Raw genomic sequence first — 17830 nt, forward strand, 5'->3', positions numbered from 1 at the left:
GTTCTTTTCGCGATTCCGAGCGGCAAGAAAGACAGCATTAGAAGAAAAAAAGCGGCTGCGCAACATCGGCCGCAAGAACTTGAATCCCGACGAAGACTGCCCACCTCTGCGAGCAACTGTGCATTTCTTCCAAGCGACTGTGTATACTGAAACTGCATGCATGCGCACCACAAAGCCAACAACCTCACTTAATTCACTGATCATTTTGCGTCATTATGCGTGTTATAGTTGTCACTTCATGGTTACGCTCGACGTGCTATAATAGCGGCGGCTGATGCATACAATGTGTGTGCATGTGTTAGCAAGTGTGGAAGCAAAAGTGCTGGTATGCGTGCAGCGGTATCCGCGGTGCGATAATTTTCCGAACCTCTGGCAATGGTGCACATCGCAGTAATGCGGCGCATGTCCCGAGCGAGATTTAACCTAGATTTTTTTTATGAATGCAACTTGTCTAACGATCTACGCTTATTTGTTGTTTTGCTGAACCGTTACGCTTCTACCAGGTGAGATTATCAATGCCACATTCTCGGAAAAGACCTCATATTGCATTCACATAAATAATTCATTTTTTAATCACTTCAGTGCTTAGCATTGTTACCTGAATGTACTCAAGTATTGTAAATATGCAATGCATGCCATTTTTGTATATTCATTGCTACAGTTTGTGATATTTTGCTTTAGTTGAGCATGGTCGCGTAGCCTTTTGTTGAATACATCACCCGCTCAAAAACTATAGGCCTACATCTGAGCTGTTTCATTTCCCTAAGTATGTTTTTGTTTTCTGTGTTTTGTTTTGAGGACTGCACCCAACGGGTGACAGATGTCCACAGCTGGCTTATTCGTGTTTTTTATGTGTATTTTTGGCTTAAAACTACACGACTCCTCTGTAATAAACATTGCATCTGAAAAACTGTGTCATATTGTGACTGTATTTATACTGAAGACTTACATTAGTCAGGCACTTGCTTTAGGATAGCCTTGACTGTGGCTGACCAAATTGCTAAGACCCTATAACTTTCTCTTGGGTTTTGTCACGGTCGTTGCTATCAGTTTTTTTCTTTCCTAACGTAACATCTCTTTAAGCGGATTTAAAAAGGAATAGAATGTGGGCGGAAAATGCCCCAGTGTGCCAAACTTTGGGGGTGGTCTACCTAAATCTGGAAGCCAACACTGAGTTTCCCATAGTCAAATTCGGTTGGACCCCAATGTTGGTCAAATATGGACGACGTCAAAGTTATGGGTTCCAGAGAGACAAATTTTGGGGATAGCCCACCTAATTTTGGATCTCACCATTGAATTGGTCATATTAAAATTACGCTTGACACCAATTTCGATAAAATTCGGACAAGGTCAAATTTCGGTGGTTGAGAGGGCCAAATTTTGGGGTGCGGACACTTTCCTTGGATGACGGAAAATCGGTGCGCGGATCTTTGGCTCTCGGCTTCGGCTCGACATCACCTCAAGGTCGCCGACAGCGGGAGCTGAAGTCGTTTCATGCTTAATAGAAAAAGCTCGTATTCGTTTTCAAAACGATTAGGCCGTTGCATGTGCACTGCGCGGTGCCAAACTCAGACTGAACCTTAATAAAAAATTTTAGGATGGACATCGAAGTAAATGCCCCAGCTTGTTCCCAGCAACCATCCCACTTCTGAAACTCCACTCGTGAACAACTTCATAAACTGTGCTTCCGCGATAATTAGTTCGAAGTGAATCTACATTTAACTAAACATTGGTATGCTGAAAATATTTAGGAATGTTCAAATATATTGTAAATATTACGCTTCATATATTATGCCGTGTTGAGAATGACGGTATTCAAAAGTCAAAAAGAATGTGAGATGTATGCAGCAAGTGGTTTTGTGTGCCGCAAGCGCTCGTAATTGGCACTTTCATTGCGCGTACGAGACGCTAATTTATGTGTCTCGTGGTAGTCACGCGTTCGCATGTCTTTCTCGTGTTTTTATTCAATAACAGAGCGTGGAAAAAGCGCGAACTTCAGAGCGCGCGCATGTGTAAGCCAACTGCCCGGACGGCGAGCGAGCGACGCCCAAAAAAGCGTGCCGTGTGCAGCGCGCGCAGCCGGCGGGCGAGGATATTCGAGGAGGAAAACGCCGGAGTGGAGGAGAGTGTCGCTACTTTCAAATTATCGAGGGGCTTTAGGCGGGGGGCGGCCGCACCGCCGCCGTAGACCGACCGCGGAGGCGTGTGCTTCTACCCGCATGTTCCCTCTCTCGGTCTTCCCCTCGCCGTTGCCTCATGAAACGGACTCCTCACCTTGCGTCGCCGGTGCTCTCCGCCGTCCCCGCTCCCGGTGCGCGGGAGCCATGGGCGCCGTAATCACGGGAGCAACAACGCGGCGGCGATGGCCGCGCACTGCTGGTGTCGTTTTTTTTATTGCGAAACAATACTACTTTCACTTTCAGCTCCTCGCGTGGCGAGGCCGCGGTAGCTACCATTGACCTTTAGCTTGACCTCTGCTATGACGTCATGCCATCTGCCGCAAAAACCAGGGGCGCAACTTGTGCCGTCGCGAGGCGAGGCCGCGCTTGGTAGCTGCTGCCTAACTCCTGCGCCCGCCGCGCGCGGCGCACCTAGCGGTGTGACGTCACAGCTGCACAGGGCTCCAACTTATGCCGTCGCGAGGCGAGGCCGCGCGTGGTGGCTGCTGCCTAACTCCTGCGCCCGCGGCGCGCCTAGCGGTGTGGGTGATTGGATTGAAATGGATTGGATTGCATTGGATTCGATTGGATTATATAACCGATGCATCACCACAAGTCTAACCACAAGCACCACCACCAGCTACACTACCAGCTGTACCATGGCGTACGTACGGATATTGCTTTCGCAATTACCGGGCTTAACCAAGCTAAGCCACAGCGAATTTTTTTTTTTTTTTTTTGCTGCGCCCTATTATTTTTCGCTGCATATGACCTTGAAGTGATTTAATGCCACGTGGTATGACGTTCCAAAAGGAAGCGCTGGAGATGCACTGACGGTGCATGGCGCGTTCTGTCAGCTACGGTCGCTCATTGCGATGGTCATTCCTCTCATGTCTGTGCTTTATCGTCACCAAACCTTTGCCTGGTTCTGCCAAATTTCGAGTAACTCAGCACTAGGCAATATATAGATCTTGTAGCCAGTTCGTTATATCAAGGTTAACCGCCGCAACACCTTCGTTACACGGAGGTCTCAGATACGCGTGCTTCAATGGGGGCGGCGTCGGGAAACTGCGAAACTTCGGAATATCGGAGAATTTGCTCTATGGAGGTTCGTTGCGTCCAGGCTTAACTGCAGCTCTACTGTATATGCTTACCATTTGGCACTACTGGCAGGTTTGAGCTGCGCTCAAGCAGATGGCTTCAAATGGCCAGAGGAGAGTCAACAAGAAGGCGGCAACACAGGAAGGAACACTTTTTTTTTAATTTCGCTGTCGCATTTTTTCACGTGCGACAGTAGTTCCAACAGATCCTTCTATTGTACTGTGTGAGCCATGTGTAGTCCACCATTATGGCAGCCGTGACATGACGTGGAAGCCATTATAGAAGTCACTTATATACATGGTTCCTGTGCCTTTCGGTTGGTTGGCCGTACATATTTTCTCAAATACCAAAGAAATGAAACTGAGCTGGTTGCCCTGGCGCGTGTGGTGCAGGTCCCGTCGAGGCCAGCTGTTGTCCAGCAGCCAGTCAGCCGGCAGCCGGTGCGGCGGCGGTGGTGGTAGCTCATCGGGCAGCGGTTCCAGCTCCACTGAGAGCAGCGGTGTGCCCAGCTGCCACGTGACCTCCTCTTCCTCCGCGCTGTGTGCCGGCGCCATGGCGAGCGGCCACGGAGACTGTGTCCCCTCGTCATCGGCCATGGCGGCACTATCGCTGACCGGCTCAGACGAGCGTGTCACTCTTATTGTGGACAACACACGCTTCGTTGTCGACCCTGCACTGTTTGCGCTCCAACCGGACACAATGCTGGGACGGTGAGTGACTGTCTACACATCTTTGTTCTGGTTAACGGGCCCCCAGCAAGACTATTCTCAGATTATGGCATGCTATATAGAGAGCCGTCACCATGCTTGAAGCATTGGGCTTAGTCCAAACTAGCAAGACGTTTCTCAGATTATGATATGCTGTAGAGAGCCATCACTGTGCTTGAAGCTTTTGGGCTTGCTCCAAACTTCGTTTTTCAAGCTGCTGGTTTTTAAGTCTAAGTTTCTGTGGCACTTTAGTCAGAAGAGGTGCATGACATTACAGCAGCTTTTGCTTACGTTGTTGTGTAAAAGATTCTCTCAGATGTAGACTCTGTAGGCATCGTGATAAGTTTTAACCATTCCCTTCTTTGTCGCTCACTCTTGGAGATGGGCTATAGTGTGCTTGGTGCTCTCATGGTGCTTGGTAATGGTGGTCTATGTGGCCCCTAAATGAGAGCAGTTTGTCTAGACGTTTCTAAACTAACTTGCAGGGTGCAGTATATAGTACAGAATGGGAGCAGTAGGCTTGAAGGGATTCTTTGCTCAGGATTCTTGCATGTGCACAATAAGTGGACGTTTTTCAGGTGTTAGTCTGGCGAGTAGTAATTAGACTAAAATTACATTTCAAGAGTAAGTAAAAGAACCAAAAACATGAAATTTTGGGGATAGAATATGTTCTGTTTGAATAAACCAGAGTTATTAAATGGCAATGTGTCATACTTGCATCTGTTTGTTAGTTCATAGGTCTCCAACATACGATGCATTTGTGTTCACTCTAGCAGTGGACGTCAGTGTACCTGTTTTGGTTTATCCTACTGCTATTGCATCTTTAATGACATCTAGGCAGCATCTGTCACCGCTTAGCAAAAGCTTCCTGTCGGTACATTTTGTAACCTTCGAGTGCACTGCCAAAGTTGCTTGAGCAACTACACATTCAGCATTGCTACTTTTCTTGTATGCAGGATGTTTGGTTCGTCACTTGAGAACAACATCACAAGGCCCAATGAGCGAGGCGAATATGAGGTGGCGGAAGGTTTGTCTGCAACCGTCTTCAGGGCCATCTTGGTAAGTGCAAAACTTGTTTCTGTCATTTTTTTCATGGATGCTCCAAGGACAACAGAGATTGCCCCTGTCTTTAGGATTTTGCTATGAAGAACTTGCGCTGTAAAATTTTCGTGACGGTAATTAGTTGCAACACATCTTAAGGAACTGCACGTAGCTATTTTTTGTCTAATTGAGTTGACTTCTTCATTGGAGAGGGCAGGCAATGCAAAGAAGCCAAACTAGATTGAGGCAGCTCATTCAGTTGGGTGGGTGAAATTGGGAAGTTTGTGGGCAGAATTGAATCGCATCGGGAGCTGGATTGGGTGAATTAGAGGGTGAAGGGAAAGGACTGTGTCCTGCAGTAGACATGGTTAGGCTGATATCAGTGACAACTGGTGCAAGGTGTACAGACAGCTAGCATGGGGCCAGAGCTGTTGAACATGTGTGCATGTCTTTTCCTGGTAGGATTACTACAAGACTGGCGTCATATACTGCCCTCCGAGTGTCACAGTGCCAGAGCTGCGAGAAGCCTGTGACTACCTGCTCATCCCATTCGATGCCCAGACTGTCAAGTGCCACAACCTCAGTACGTCCTTTCACCCATTGTTGTTTGATAGTTCAAGAAAATGTGTTCACTCCGGATTTTGTCAAGAAAGCAATACAGGTTGTATTTTCTGAACGAAATAAACTGAACGGCATGCTGTTTTCGGGGAGACTGCTGCACTCCTAAATCTTATTTCAGGCACACCTTAGTAGCGTTAACTTTTAAAAGTGATTGGTTTATCTTTTTGTTGCATACCACATGCAAAGCAATCCTAATAGGAGTAGTTTGCCTTGGTGCATAGCTTATGTTTCACATCATTTCAAAAGTGCATTATACCCAGTGTTTTCCACCTGATATCTTGGGAATTCAGAACATGATTGCAGGCTGCGGTTGCTGTGAATTGTGGGTGTCAGTAGCATTGATCGCTTTGCCAGAGGTGTTGTAGCTGGTGTTTGTGTTTCATTTTGCCAGGGGGCCTTCTTCACGAGCTCTCCAATGAGGGAGCACGCCAACAGTTTGAGAAATTCCTCGAAGAGCTGATAGTCTGCAGAATGGTCAATGCAGCTCAGGTGAGCTCTTCAAACTGTTCAGTTCCATTTGTCCAAAAGTGTCAGAAGATATATGTTGTTATATTTTGCTAATAAGGTTGATGTATTAAATTCAATATCTTGTCATTGGTTGTAAAGCAAAGCACTAGCTCCTTGGCTACTCATTTCTTGAAAGGTGCTGAGATTTAACTGAGCTTCTTGGTGTTGTTTAACAGCCAGGAAAGGCAGTTAATCATTTGAGTGTTGGTCTGATTGCTGTTAGCCCAGGCAAGCAGTGCTGATGCCTCTGGGACCAGTTATATATGAAAAAAAAAAAAAGAAAACCGTGTGGAAAACAGCATTAGAGCTGAATGTGACATTTTATTACAAAGATGTCTGTAACTCGTGGTTTGGAAGTGTCGACTACTGCTGTTTCACTTTGCAGAGGGGTGACCGTGAGTGCCACATAGTAGTACTTCTGGATGACGACACAGTTGACTGGGATGAGGAGTATCCACCCCAAACCGGCGAAGAGCACTCCCAAAGTGAGCACTGTATACGTTTCTGTGTTCGTAGGGGAACTTCGGTGCTCTGACAACCTAATTCAGCGGGGTTTTGGTTCCCTCTTGTGTGAGGTAACATATTTGTGTTTATTTTGAAACCACTTGCTCGAAACCGGTGTTAAGGAAACTCTTTAATTGTGACATATGCAGACATAAAAAAGAGGAATAGGACTCCTCGAGAGGGCTTTTAATGTGGAGAGCACAGCACTGACAGACAGTCTTTTGGGGTAACAAAGTAATTTAAAAAAGATGGCAGATATAGCATGGGTGGCCGATAGTCATGTGTGATAACGAATTTTGAGGGTTTATTTATTTAATTATTTATTTATTTCAAATACCCTCATGGCCCTGAGGGCATTATTGAGGGGAGTGGAACAAGCACAGATAACAAAAAATGAATACAATCACAGGTTACAGGACTACATATTGTTCACTGCACTGAGTTATTACAAATTTCAACAATTCATGGAAGCCTAAACGAAGAAGGAAAAAAAAAATGAGAAAAGAGAACAAAAACCAACAAATTATAGTTACTGAGATAGGCCAACCACAGCTGACGAAAAACATGGCTGGCTTGCAACCATTTGGAGTATTTCGTTATTCCGCACTCAGTGCCACAGGAAGTTCTATAGTGATGGCAGTTTGATGAAAGTTCTGATGAAACCTTGGGGCATGCGATTGGAACGCGATACATGACATAGCTGGTGAAGTTCAGCGGTTCCAGAATACGTGGAAAAAAGTGCACAGTAAGCAGGATAGGTGACAGATGTTGTGAAATGTAATGTTGGGAAAGCCGCATTTTTGAGGAACGTAAAAAATAGAATTCTTACTTACTGCATGTGCTGGGCCAATGGTGAGCAAGACTGGGTAACCTCTCTGTGTATCCTCACTTTATTTCAGTCATCCACAGTACAGCCATGTACCGATTCTTCAAGTACATTGAGAATCGTGATGTTGCCAAGCAGGTGCTCAAGGAACGTGGCCTGAAGAAGATTAGGCTTGGCATTGAAGGTGAGCTCTTTGGCCATTGTTCAGTTGGCCGCGAAGAATTGTGATAAACTCCAACCAGTTAGAGAGGGCAGAAGTCTCTTTTTCATTGCCTGTATCCAACGTGTGGAAGTGTGGACACTCCACATTACTTGTAACCAGCGCGTTGCACCTCTCAGACCTTGGGAATTTGCATCATGTTTCTCTTATTGGGAGAATTCTGGCTACAGGCTGTATGTTATGCTTGCTTTGCATGGTTGTATTTATTGAAAAAGTTCGCTAAACTCTGCAGTGGCCTATTCAGACAACTGGCATGAGCCAGTGGCTGGGTAACAGCGTCAGCGGCTCCTTAGCAGTGAAACTTCTTGGCTCTCGCCCCAATGGAGCTTACCTAACACGAACCTTGTCTGAGAAGGCAGTTCCGTAAATTGAAGGTTTACCCTCTGTGCGTTGCCGCCAGCACCGCTCTCGCTGCTGTGAGGTCCTCTTCGTCCACCGTTCCACGGTATGGCTACGCCGCTGATTGGCTTCTCACTTGGTAGCGAGCACAAATGGGTCTTGTCGATGATGAACGTCATAAGCACGAGCATCTGTTTCATTCATTTTGTGTTAGCTTTGAGTCCAGCAAAGCTTTGTTGGTCCGGACTCCCTCTCCCTTTCTTTTAAAATTTTTTTTTGTCTCTTGCGATGACTAATAAAAGGGCAGCTGATACATCTCCGCTTGCTCTGGCTTTTTGGTTCATTTGATTCTCCCGCTGCTGCCATAGGCAATCTTGGCTGAGCTCCCTCGCGACTAACACTTCGCTTCTGAGCTGCAGCCGCTCGTGGGCAGAGTTAAACAGAACCGGTTAGGCTGGCTCACATTGCCGATGGCATTCGTGGCTTCCCGATCTCTTCTTTCAACCACTCATAGAGCAGTAGTGTTCGATCATTTTGTTCCCCTATTTCTCTTTTTTCTGCCATCGCCGCCTTTCCATTCATCATCTCACCTTTCTCTCCTGGCAGCTTCAGTTGGTGACTTCTGGATGGGTCTTATTTGCACGATGGCTCTGGGTGTACTCTCTATATGGCTTACAAAATGATGAGAAATGCATTTTATTTCATGGAAACATTATTCACAGGTTATCCTAACAAGGCCAGAGAAAAGATCTCTACGATAAGGGAAAAAAAAGATACGAGCTGCAAATGAAACTTTATAAAAAGAAACGCCGAGAGCAGGAATGAACTGCAGTACCTGGTTAGTGCATTCATAGGAAACATATTGTATTCTTTTCAAAGACAGTGGATGTGGGACCTCCTGGCAGTGGCCCGCTTGCTTAAGGCTGGTTGAAACCTTTCTAGAGCTACAGTTTCTTGCTTGTCCCCAGCCATGATGAAGGTAATCTTGCAGTTCTTTGTTACGGACATGGTGAGTTGACATATTGGCGGATATGTGTTGGACAGAGGACAGGGCCTGGGCATGTATGAGAAGAATGTTCGCACGATTGTCAGTCCTGACGTTTAGCATAGCCCATGCATGCATTTTTGATTAAACCGTTTCACGCAGGCTACCCGACGCACAAGGAAAAGGTGAAGCGGCGGCCCGGTGGTCGCGCCGAGGTCATCTACAACTACGTGCAGCGACCTTTCCTGCGCATGTCGTGGGAGAAAGAAGAGGCCAAAAGCCGGCACGTCGACTTCCAGTGCGTGAAGAGCAAGTCGGTGACGAATCTGGCGGCGGCCACCGACGGCTCGCCGCCCGTCGCCAACCCGGCGGCCATCTACCAGGCCGCAGTCGCCGCCGCCGCTGTTGGAGGGGGTAGCGGTGCCGCGGCTGCCAACGCTCCTGTCGTCGTACATGTGCATCAGCAGGAGCTCGGTGCAGTGGGTGGGGCTGAGGAAGCACCTATACAGCCACAGGAAGAGGTCGTCGTCGCATTGCCTAAGGAGTCTTATCCAACAGTGCTCTTCCCACCGGACGATCTGCCCTAGGGAGCACCAGGGAACCGTTGCAAGGATGCTCTGGGCCTTGCTCCTTAGGGTTCGCCTGTGTACCAAGTTTCTTCAACGCTGTGGCAGAGAAGAAGTGCTTCGGGGCATTCGGAGCCCACGTCGTGTGAAGTGGCTGGTTCATGGGGCGTCTGGACAAGGAGGTTCAACTTGTGTGTAACAGATGCCTCAAGCAGGTCATGTGCTTTATATTGAACTCTGTTGTGGCACAGATCACTTTGTTTCGCTTGCTGTGCTGGGAACTGAGAAGGGTCTAAAAGTGGGGTTCAACGTTTCGTGCGTTGTTCGTTCCCCTCAGCTTTTTTTTCTTCTTTCGTGAGAAGCACGCTGGGATGTTTGCCGTGTCAGAAAGAGATGTGAGGTTGTGTATCTTATCTTTCTAGTGCGTGGCACGGGCATGGCATAGTGCTGAAAAGGTTCCTTGTTAATGCTAGACAGCTGTTGCCAGATGGCATTGGGTTGTTGAAATGGGGCACTACCGCATCAGTGCTTCTACCTGTCCTTTGCTTTTATTGATTTGCATGAAAGTTCATTGCCAACAATGTGAAACTACCATGGAAATCAGTGTGTACATTTAAGTGCCTGATGCTACTTCTACCACCTTTCATGTTTTTCTCTGTTCTTTTATTTCGTCGAGCAAGGCAGTGCTTGCATTAATCACACTTGTTTGAATGCTATGCCTCACAGCTCAGTCTTGCACTTTGTTACAAGTTAACAGTTTCATTTTCAGAGAAGGGTTTTGAAATTTCATGCTAGTTCATGCTTGAAAATGCTAAGAACTTGACCTTCCTGTATTTTCGTGCACTGCTAAATTCGAAGCAAGTTTGTTACTGTACTCATAGTAGCAGGGCTGGCAGCGGTATGAGTGAGAGAAGTTTCTGTGAACTTCACAGTTCATTTTAAACAACAAGGGGCTTTTTGTTGTTGTACTGAGAGTTTTTTTAACTTCCTTTCCAAAGATGGCCTGGACTGTCTACACTAGAAAAAGTGAGCGTTGTTTCTAGCAGATACTGTGCTTGGCGTGCGGACTCTTGTGACATACTTGATGCGGCATACAAGCTGCGGTGGGAAAAAAAAAGAACATAGAAGGGTCGTTCGTATTTTGTAGTTATGCGTGTGACTTTGAAAATGTTTTTACTGTTCTACTGAGCCCATGGGTATTTGGGGTTTCTCGAGAACACCGTTAGTAGTGAACTCTAACTTTGTATAATTTGTGTTGTGTGCTAAGGAAAGGTGTTCCGTAGCCTCTCTTCCCCTGGGTTTGAACTTTTTCAGCTGCTCCACTCTTGCTTGTTCGTTGTTTCTGAAAGCTGCCGCTTCGTTGACGCATTTCTTTTCCCTAGCACCTTGCAAGGGCATTTGAAGAACTGGAAAAAAAAAAGAAAGCTCAAAGAAGAGGGTCAGCACTGCCTCTGAGTGCACTTATTACTCGTGTGTTCATCTGATGGTGCCTGTGCTTGCTTTAGTAGACGTGAACTCAGAGCCGCACGGATTGGTCTTATGCGAAACACCAGAAGCGGCGCTCATCTGCGTCTTCGGAAGCCCTGGAGAGAAGAGAAGACTTTGTTTTTCCGTCCCAAGCTGTGGCGTGCAAGTTTCGGTTCTGCCAACCCTGCTGGGGACAAATAAAACAGAAGTTGGTGTGCGTGGTAGCATTTTTACACCTCAGCTTTGTTAAGGACTAGTACTTTGTGGTGTTGAGAGGAGTGTTTCTTGTTGAATTGGTCACTTTAGAAATAGGCTGTTCTGCACACACTGTTTTGTAATAAGCTGTGGTCCGAAAGCTTTTTTTTAGTCTAAGATTTGTTACCTTAAACGCGAAAATAGCATAGTTGTACTCATTGATCTGATCATTAGGTGTGCCAGTTTCTCTCAGGGCATGAGGTTACAATTATATATGGCACCTTTTCTTTTGAAATTGCAAGTGGAAAAACAAATATTGCACTTTTCTTCATTCTGTCAATGATACATATAGCAAAAAAAAGTTATTGGGAGGTAATCGATTAATGAACAAACTGAGAGTAGCACTAGAGTCATAACTGGTACTGTTTTGCTCTAGAAATATGTTGTTGGAGAAGTATGATGTAACTAACTCTTGTAGCAGCCTTTCGAAGTAGTATATTCAGTTGATTTCGAATTCAGGAGGCTGTTTTAAGCAGTTACAACTTCCAGGAATACTCTTTTAATCTGTTAATCAAATAAAGCAACACACAGAACCCATGCAGGCCTTCGTTTTTATCACTTGAATTCTTCGCAATAAATAATATCTCCCTTTTAATTTTGGATAACGCTTGAGTGCACTGACTTAGTGCTTTCATATGCTTCTTGCTGTTTCTGTTCTGTAATATTTTTTAAACTTAAATAGCCTACTCAGGTCTAAAGGAAGCCAATTAGCTGTGGTTGATCTTGGAAGGATACAGCGCTCCAGTATGTAAGAAATGAGAATTTTGTAATTCTGCTTTGAAAATCTAAAAAATGAAATGGCATCTTGTGGTGAAACTGCCATTATTCCTGCATTGCACCACGTGACCACATCTCGGTAAAACATTACTGATTTCTTTTAAGCACCAGTGTTTTCTTTTTGGAGTGCCCGTCATGTTTGTCTTAGTTTACGTTGTCTCCAGTGTTCACTTCGATGAAAAGCAGCGCTCTCTCTGCATTGCTGAAGATATGCCTTTAGCTTTCGTCAGTAGATGGCATTACAATATTTTGCATTTGCTGGGTGAAGCGGTGACTGCGATCCACTGAAACTTTCGGTAACAAGGTGTACATAACTGTGCTGTAACGGCTTTCCATTTGGGTATTGAATTAGACACTCGCAGGGGGAGGTTTGTATTAATTTTTGGTACATCACTTTTGCTGACATTCAATCACCTGTATGCTCGCTGATTATGGTTTCCAGCGTCAGCTTACATCAAAACAGGCGTGTGCACAGATGAAAAATTTCTGTGTAAAAATCTGCAGTTTCTAATAAAACCACTGCAGAACCAAGCTGCTTAAACAGCAAGCTTTCTATGGTGGTGAAAAAAAAATAAGTAGATAGTTCGGTGACTATCTGATTATTTTCTAGCAGCAGACGGTGTGAGAGACCGAGTGTCAAATTTAGTATAGCATACTGTTTTATCCAAGCATGTGCCACCAAGCTTCCTGCTTTGAGAAATACGTTTGTTTGGTAGATAACATTGTAAACAGCATAGTTTTGACACAAATAGTTCCTAATTTGGTTCATTCAGAGATATCACTTTTAGGTGTCGCACTGTTTCAGGAAGAATAAAATGGGGTAAACAACACAGGCTTATTAAACCTCTAATGCCCAAGCAAAGAGAACTTTGAAGGAAAGTGTTAAAGCTTTGTTTTAATTTTGGTTCCTGCTGTTCTATGGGGCAAAAACGTGGGGTTGCTAATGGAAAGGTTTGAAATTAAGGACAGCGTAGCGAGCTGTGTAAAGAAAAAGTATAGGTGTAACATTATGAGACAAGAAGAGGGTAGAGTAGGTCAGATTTCAAACATGGGTTAATGACATCTTAGTCGAAATCAAGAGGAAGAAATGGGCTTGGGGCAGGGCATGTAACGCGAAGGCAAGATAACCGCTGGTCTTTAAGGGTAACAGTGGATTCCAAGCAAGGGCAAGCGTAACAGGGTGCAGCAGAAAGTTAGCTGGGCGGATGAGATTAAGAAGTTTGGGGATATGGTGGCAGCAGCTGGCACAGAGCTGGGTTAATTAGATATTGGATAGGCTTTTGTCCTGCTCTGGGTGCAGTAAAGCTGATGATGATGGTAGTGATTGCAGAAATTAAAGGACAGCTAGATTTAAGAAAATTGATCCCTGCACTAACATACTAGGAACGAGTTTCTTGGTGCTTTAGTACAATAAAGCTTGTCGCCAATACTCAAGCGAATACAAAATCTCCAGTGGAACAGTACAAACCCAGAAATTTTAGGCTGTGGTGTCATTAAGATTAGCTTTTGCACGAGTTTTCTTCCTGGAGGCCTGCTGCATCCTTGGCATTGGCACTTTGATTCTGATTCAATAAACATTGGACCAAGATGTATTTAAATGCATCTAGTTTGCATTCGTATTCTTCCAGACTGTATTTGGTGGGATGTGCCAGGCATTATAGGGCTAAACGTAGTATATCAAAGCACAGCTGATTTCGGCAATCTCTTATCGCCTGGAACTAGTACAGCAGTTATTTTGTTCAGCCTACTGGAATTTTGAGAGCGGCACATTACTGATCCTTGTGGGGTTTTGTGAAGAGAAACATAGAGCAAAAAGAAAATAGGCTTCACGCGTTCCGCACAAAACAAGACTCCAAGCAAAATTGCCACCTTGCTTTCACCAAAATATGTAACTGCAGTACGTGTTTTCGTGTGTACAAATATGCCGAGCTACTTGTGTTGTGTGGACGAGAATACTCGCACATATTGTTGCACCATGTTTAGACAGAAATCTTGAAAGATTCGTGATAAGTTGCAGTTCTTGCACAAGTAAAGCTCAGCCTGTGCCTGCTGGATGCTGTAGTGCCAGGTGGGCTGGATGTAAAAGTACTGTTACTGAATGTGAAGATGAGGACAAAGAAAGTAATTTTAAACATACGGGCAGATACTGGTCGGACACGTGGTAGCAGAGTAGTGGTAGCAGTGAAACTTTACGAACTGCACTAGCAGCCACAGCGTTTGGGACATGTCGCCAAAATCGTCTTCAGTGAGGAAGCTAGTGCTATCTATGGCTTTAGGGAAGATGTCTGCTTCCAAACCGCTTCAGCATTTCAGTTTTCTCGTTGCTGGCAGCTTCGCTAGACAGAGAAGTGTTCTGTGCAGCTTCCAAGTCGTGCAAGTTCCGAAACTGTGCTCTAAAATGCCATGCTCGCAATTAGTCGTCAGTGAATGGGGCGCCACCTGCAAGCTTCAGTGTCGTCTGGAGAGCGCCGCAGGGTTAACGGGCTGCTGCGGCGGTCGGTGTTACTCCATCCAGTAGATGGCGCGACATTCTGGGTACTCGTAAGATCCGTGTGTACTGAGAAGGTAGCATCATTCCCTTTCTCTGCCGGTTTCCGTTTCGGACCTCGTGCCTCATAATTTCTTCATGGAGGTGTCCCCAGTAATGGCGGAAACACGAGCGGAGATTAAGCACGAAGATTTCCCGTTTTTACCGCCTTGAATGTAATCAGTTTTGAACTCTCATTCTTCCACTCTTTCGGTGATTATTCGTGCGACCAGCTGCGATCCTGCTCTGCCTCGCGCATGCGCTGAAGTTTTGTTTTTCTCCCGAAGTGGAATAAAAACCAGCTGAGGCACAAGGGAGAGATAAAGTAGGGAGTAGGTGTGAAGGTGAGGAAGACTGCCAAAGCTAAAAGAATGCCGCTACCTTATTGGTATACGAAAGCTTAGATTCCGATGTTTCGGCTGTGCCGCGATTGCTGAGGTGATTGCGCAGCTCTATAACTAGCTGAAATACAGTGCGCGGCGGTTCCGTTCCGCTAAATTTTGTTTCCGACGATGTTAAGGTATTGCAAGGGAGGGCAGATAGCACAATATACATTTGGTACTCGTTTCTGTTCGGCAGCATTTCAGCTTGCTGATTTGATGGCTCCGAATGTCTTTGCTGCTGTTTTTCTTACTGGTCGTTACCCATTTTTCATGCCAAACAAAACCTGAACTTTCGTCATTTTCGTTCAGCCAGATTTTCTTCACGGCTCTGAATATGCAGGGTGGCAGTTTTCCTGCAAGATGCTATTTCTAATTCGCTGCTAGGCGATATAATACTATCCAGCAAAGAACGCTATATGTATCTTCAGTTCGTGCTGAAGTGTGGCGCCTATTTTAGCGCCAGTGTTAAACACATGAAAGTGATTTGCAAAACTATGGCTGGGTACAAATTGACTCTTGGAGCGATGCTGACAACTAGGTTGAGTGGCACTGTTCCTGTCATCGGGAGAAGGTGCTGGGGTAAGCACATGTAATAAATTTTAAAAGGCGATTGTTTCGGCCAGCAAAACGGCATTTTTATCTGCTTATTCCATTGACAAGGGTTCAAGAAGTACCGCGCGCATGTTGCCGTAACTTCGAAGTGAATTTCGCATGGATTCTAAGTTGTTCTATGTAAACTGCATATGTAATATTTGCCCTATTTTTTGCTCTGGTTTGCTTAGAAACTTTTTAAAAGAAGCAAGGTTTTCAGTGCAAGAAAAAGAAAAGATATGGCCTGAATGCTTATGATTTAAATGACGAGGCCACAAGACACTTTTGGGCTATTCTTCAGTGCCCATACGTTGATGCACCTATCGTTAGACACTGATCAGTAGTAAGTAAACGCGCTATCACATGGATAGCATTAGGGCAGGTTCGACCACAAACCTGTGTCTGTGTTTTTGTTGCCCGGCACCATCATAGTAATGTTTTTTTAACTATGGACGCTACACGCTGTTAACACAAGCGTCCTGCGCTGTCTCTGATAACTCGTTCTTGGTATGCGTAAGGCACGGTGCGCTACTGAACACGTGTGTGTCAAATATTTTTTCACGATGCGTTTAAGGAGGAGTTCAGATGTAATATCATGTAACCTCCGCAGGGCTTTCTCTCACAGAACGGCAGATTTCATCGCTTCTTTTGTCGAGTCAACAAAGCGATGTGCAATGTCGAGCTACTAAACCCTATCTCGCCGTACTTTGCGTTGCGCGGGGTTCTCACTATGGTGCTCCGAAATCCCGCGTTGAAATACCAGGCTCCGTGCGATAACAGGACGCCTAGTTTCCTTTTGTGCACATGGAGAATATCGTATTTGCACTCGTGTGTTGTTTGCACTGACAGAGCGGCAAGTGTTTTCGTCTTGCGCGTCAGTAATATTTTGAAGTGTAATCTCGTGTGCGATTGCTGTTGTGTTTTATACAGTGTTATGCAATTAACACTTCGGACTGTGTCGAATCACTACTTGTGTGTGCGAGGGTGTTGCATATGCACGACTCGCTCTCTTTTGTACAGAAACAAACGTTTTTAATATATATATCTACACATGTACATGTGCGTGGCCTTGTCATTGTGTGTCTGGTTCTCTTACGGCAGCTGTGTTCATTTCAAGCGGCACCATCTAAGGTGAAGTATGCTAACCGTCGCCTTGGCTTAGCGTCTGTGGTCTTCATCTACTGGGCACAAACCTGCAGGGCCCGAATTCCGGAAGTGTGCACTTCAGTTTATGCTGGTTTTATGCTGGTTGGGTAACGCTGCCACAGCGGAAATGACGGCTTCGTGACGAGAGCTTCCCTCTCTTTCCTCTCATATACCGGGCGAAACAGCTCATGCTGTCGCGAGTAAATTTGTTATTTAGTGAACTGTCACTAGGTGGAAAAAAAAAGCGCGGGCAATTTGAGCCCAGGTCATTTGCCCACAATCGAAACTAAATCATCTGAAACGGCAGAAGAGGCGGCTATAGCTCTCGCCCTAGCGCATACTCAAGGGAGCATCATCCTCAGCGATTCCAAAATGGGTATCAATAATTTCGCTAAAGGGCGAATTACAAACACCTCCCTTAGAATCCTTAACGCAACCAAATTCTCACCAAATTATTCCGAGTTGATATGGGTCCCAGCCCATTCGGGGAATCCGGGGAACGAGGCAGCCCACAATAAAGCCCGAGGTTTCGTCGACCGGGCAGTGGATGAGTCTGGCTCCCTGAATTTCACGAAGGACTCCATGATCACATATCATGATCTCACCAATCATTTTAAACTAGAGAGGAGAATTTTCCCCCCTCCAGACAAAAGACTTACTAAAGAACAAGAGGTTACGTGGCGTCGTCTACAGACGAGACTGATACGCACCCCATCACTCCTCGCGCACATTTATCCAGATCTTTACAACCCAAACTGTAAACACTGTGGCCAACGTGCTACCTACGATCACATCCTGTGGGACTGCAAAATAGAGCCACCTCCGGGTGATCGAGTTACAGCTCCTCTCGAGCGGTGGGAGACCGTGCTGGCTAGCTCTGACCCCAGAACGCAAGTTTTGGCGGTGGAGTGGGCTGACAAAGTCGTCGAGGGCTATGTACTCTCGACCACTTGACACAACCTCTTGCCAAGCTCTTTCCGGCGAATAAAATGGTGGAGATTTCTAGAATGCGAAGCTTATTCTATCATGGGCATGGCAGCCGCGTTTTAACGGCGGCAAATCGGAAAAAGAAAAGCCTGCGTTGGTATTTTGATGTAAGGTCAACAAC

At 45.7% G+C, this 17830-nt stretch overlaps 1 protein-coding gene across 1 annotated transcript in view; it reads left to right on the top strand.

Moving 5' to 3' along the window:
• The window catches only part of mri (BTB/POZ domain-containing protein mrityu), a 185022-nt gene extending 168390 nt beyond the window's left edge, over positions 1-16632 (top strand). The window contains exons 4-10 of the mRNA XM_089559681.1: positions 3653-3970; positions 4924-5026; positions 5471-5591; positions 6021-6118; positions 6522-6621; positions 7540-7650; positions 9173-16632. Of these exons, the coding sequence (XP_089415807.1) occupies positions 3653-3970; positions 4924-5026; positions 5471-5591; positions 6021-6118; positions 6522-6621; positions 7540-7650; positions 9173-9597 (1276 nt within the window). The 3' untranslated portion in view covers positions 9598-16632. The remainder of the gene's footprint in view (positions 1-3652; positions 3971-4923; positions 5027-5470; positions 5592-6020; positions 6119-6521; positions 6622-7539; positions 7651-9172) is intronic.
• The last annotated feature ends 1198 nt before the right edge of the window (positions 16633-17830 follow it).

The sequence above is a fragment of the Amblyomma mixtum genome, chromosome 9 (genome assembly GCF_055824585.1).
Source record: "Amblyomma mixtum isolate Tamu chromosome 9, ASM5582458v1, whole genome shotgun sequence".
Taxonomy (NCBI): Eukaryota; Metazoa; Arthropoda; class Arachnida; order Ixodida; family Ixodidae; genus Amblyomma; species Amblyomma mixtum.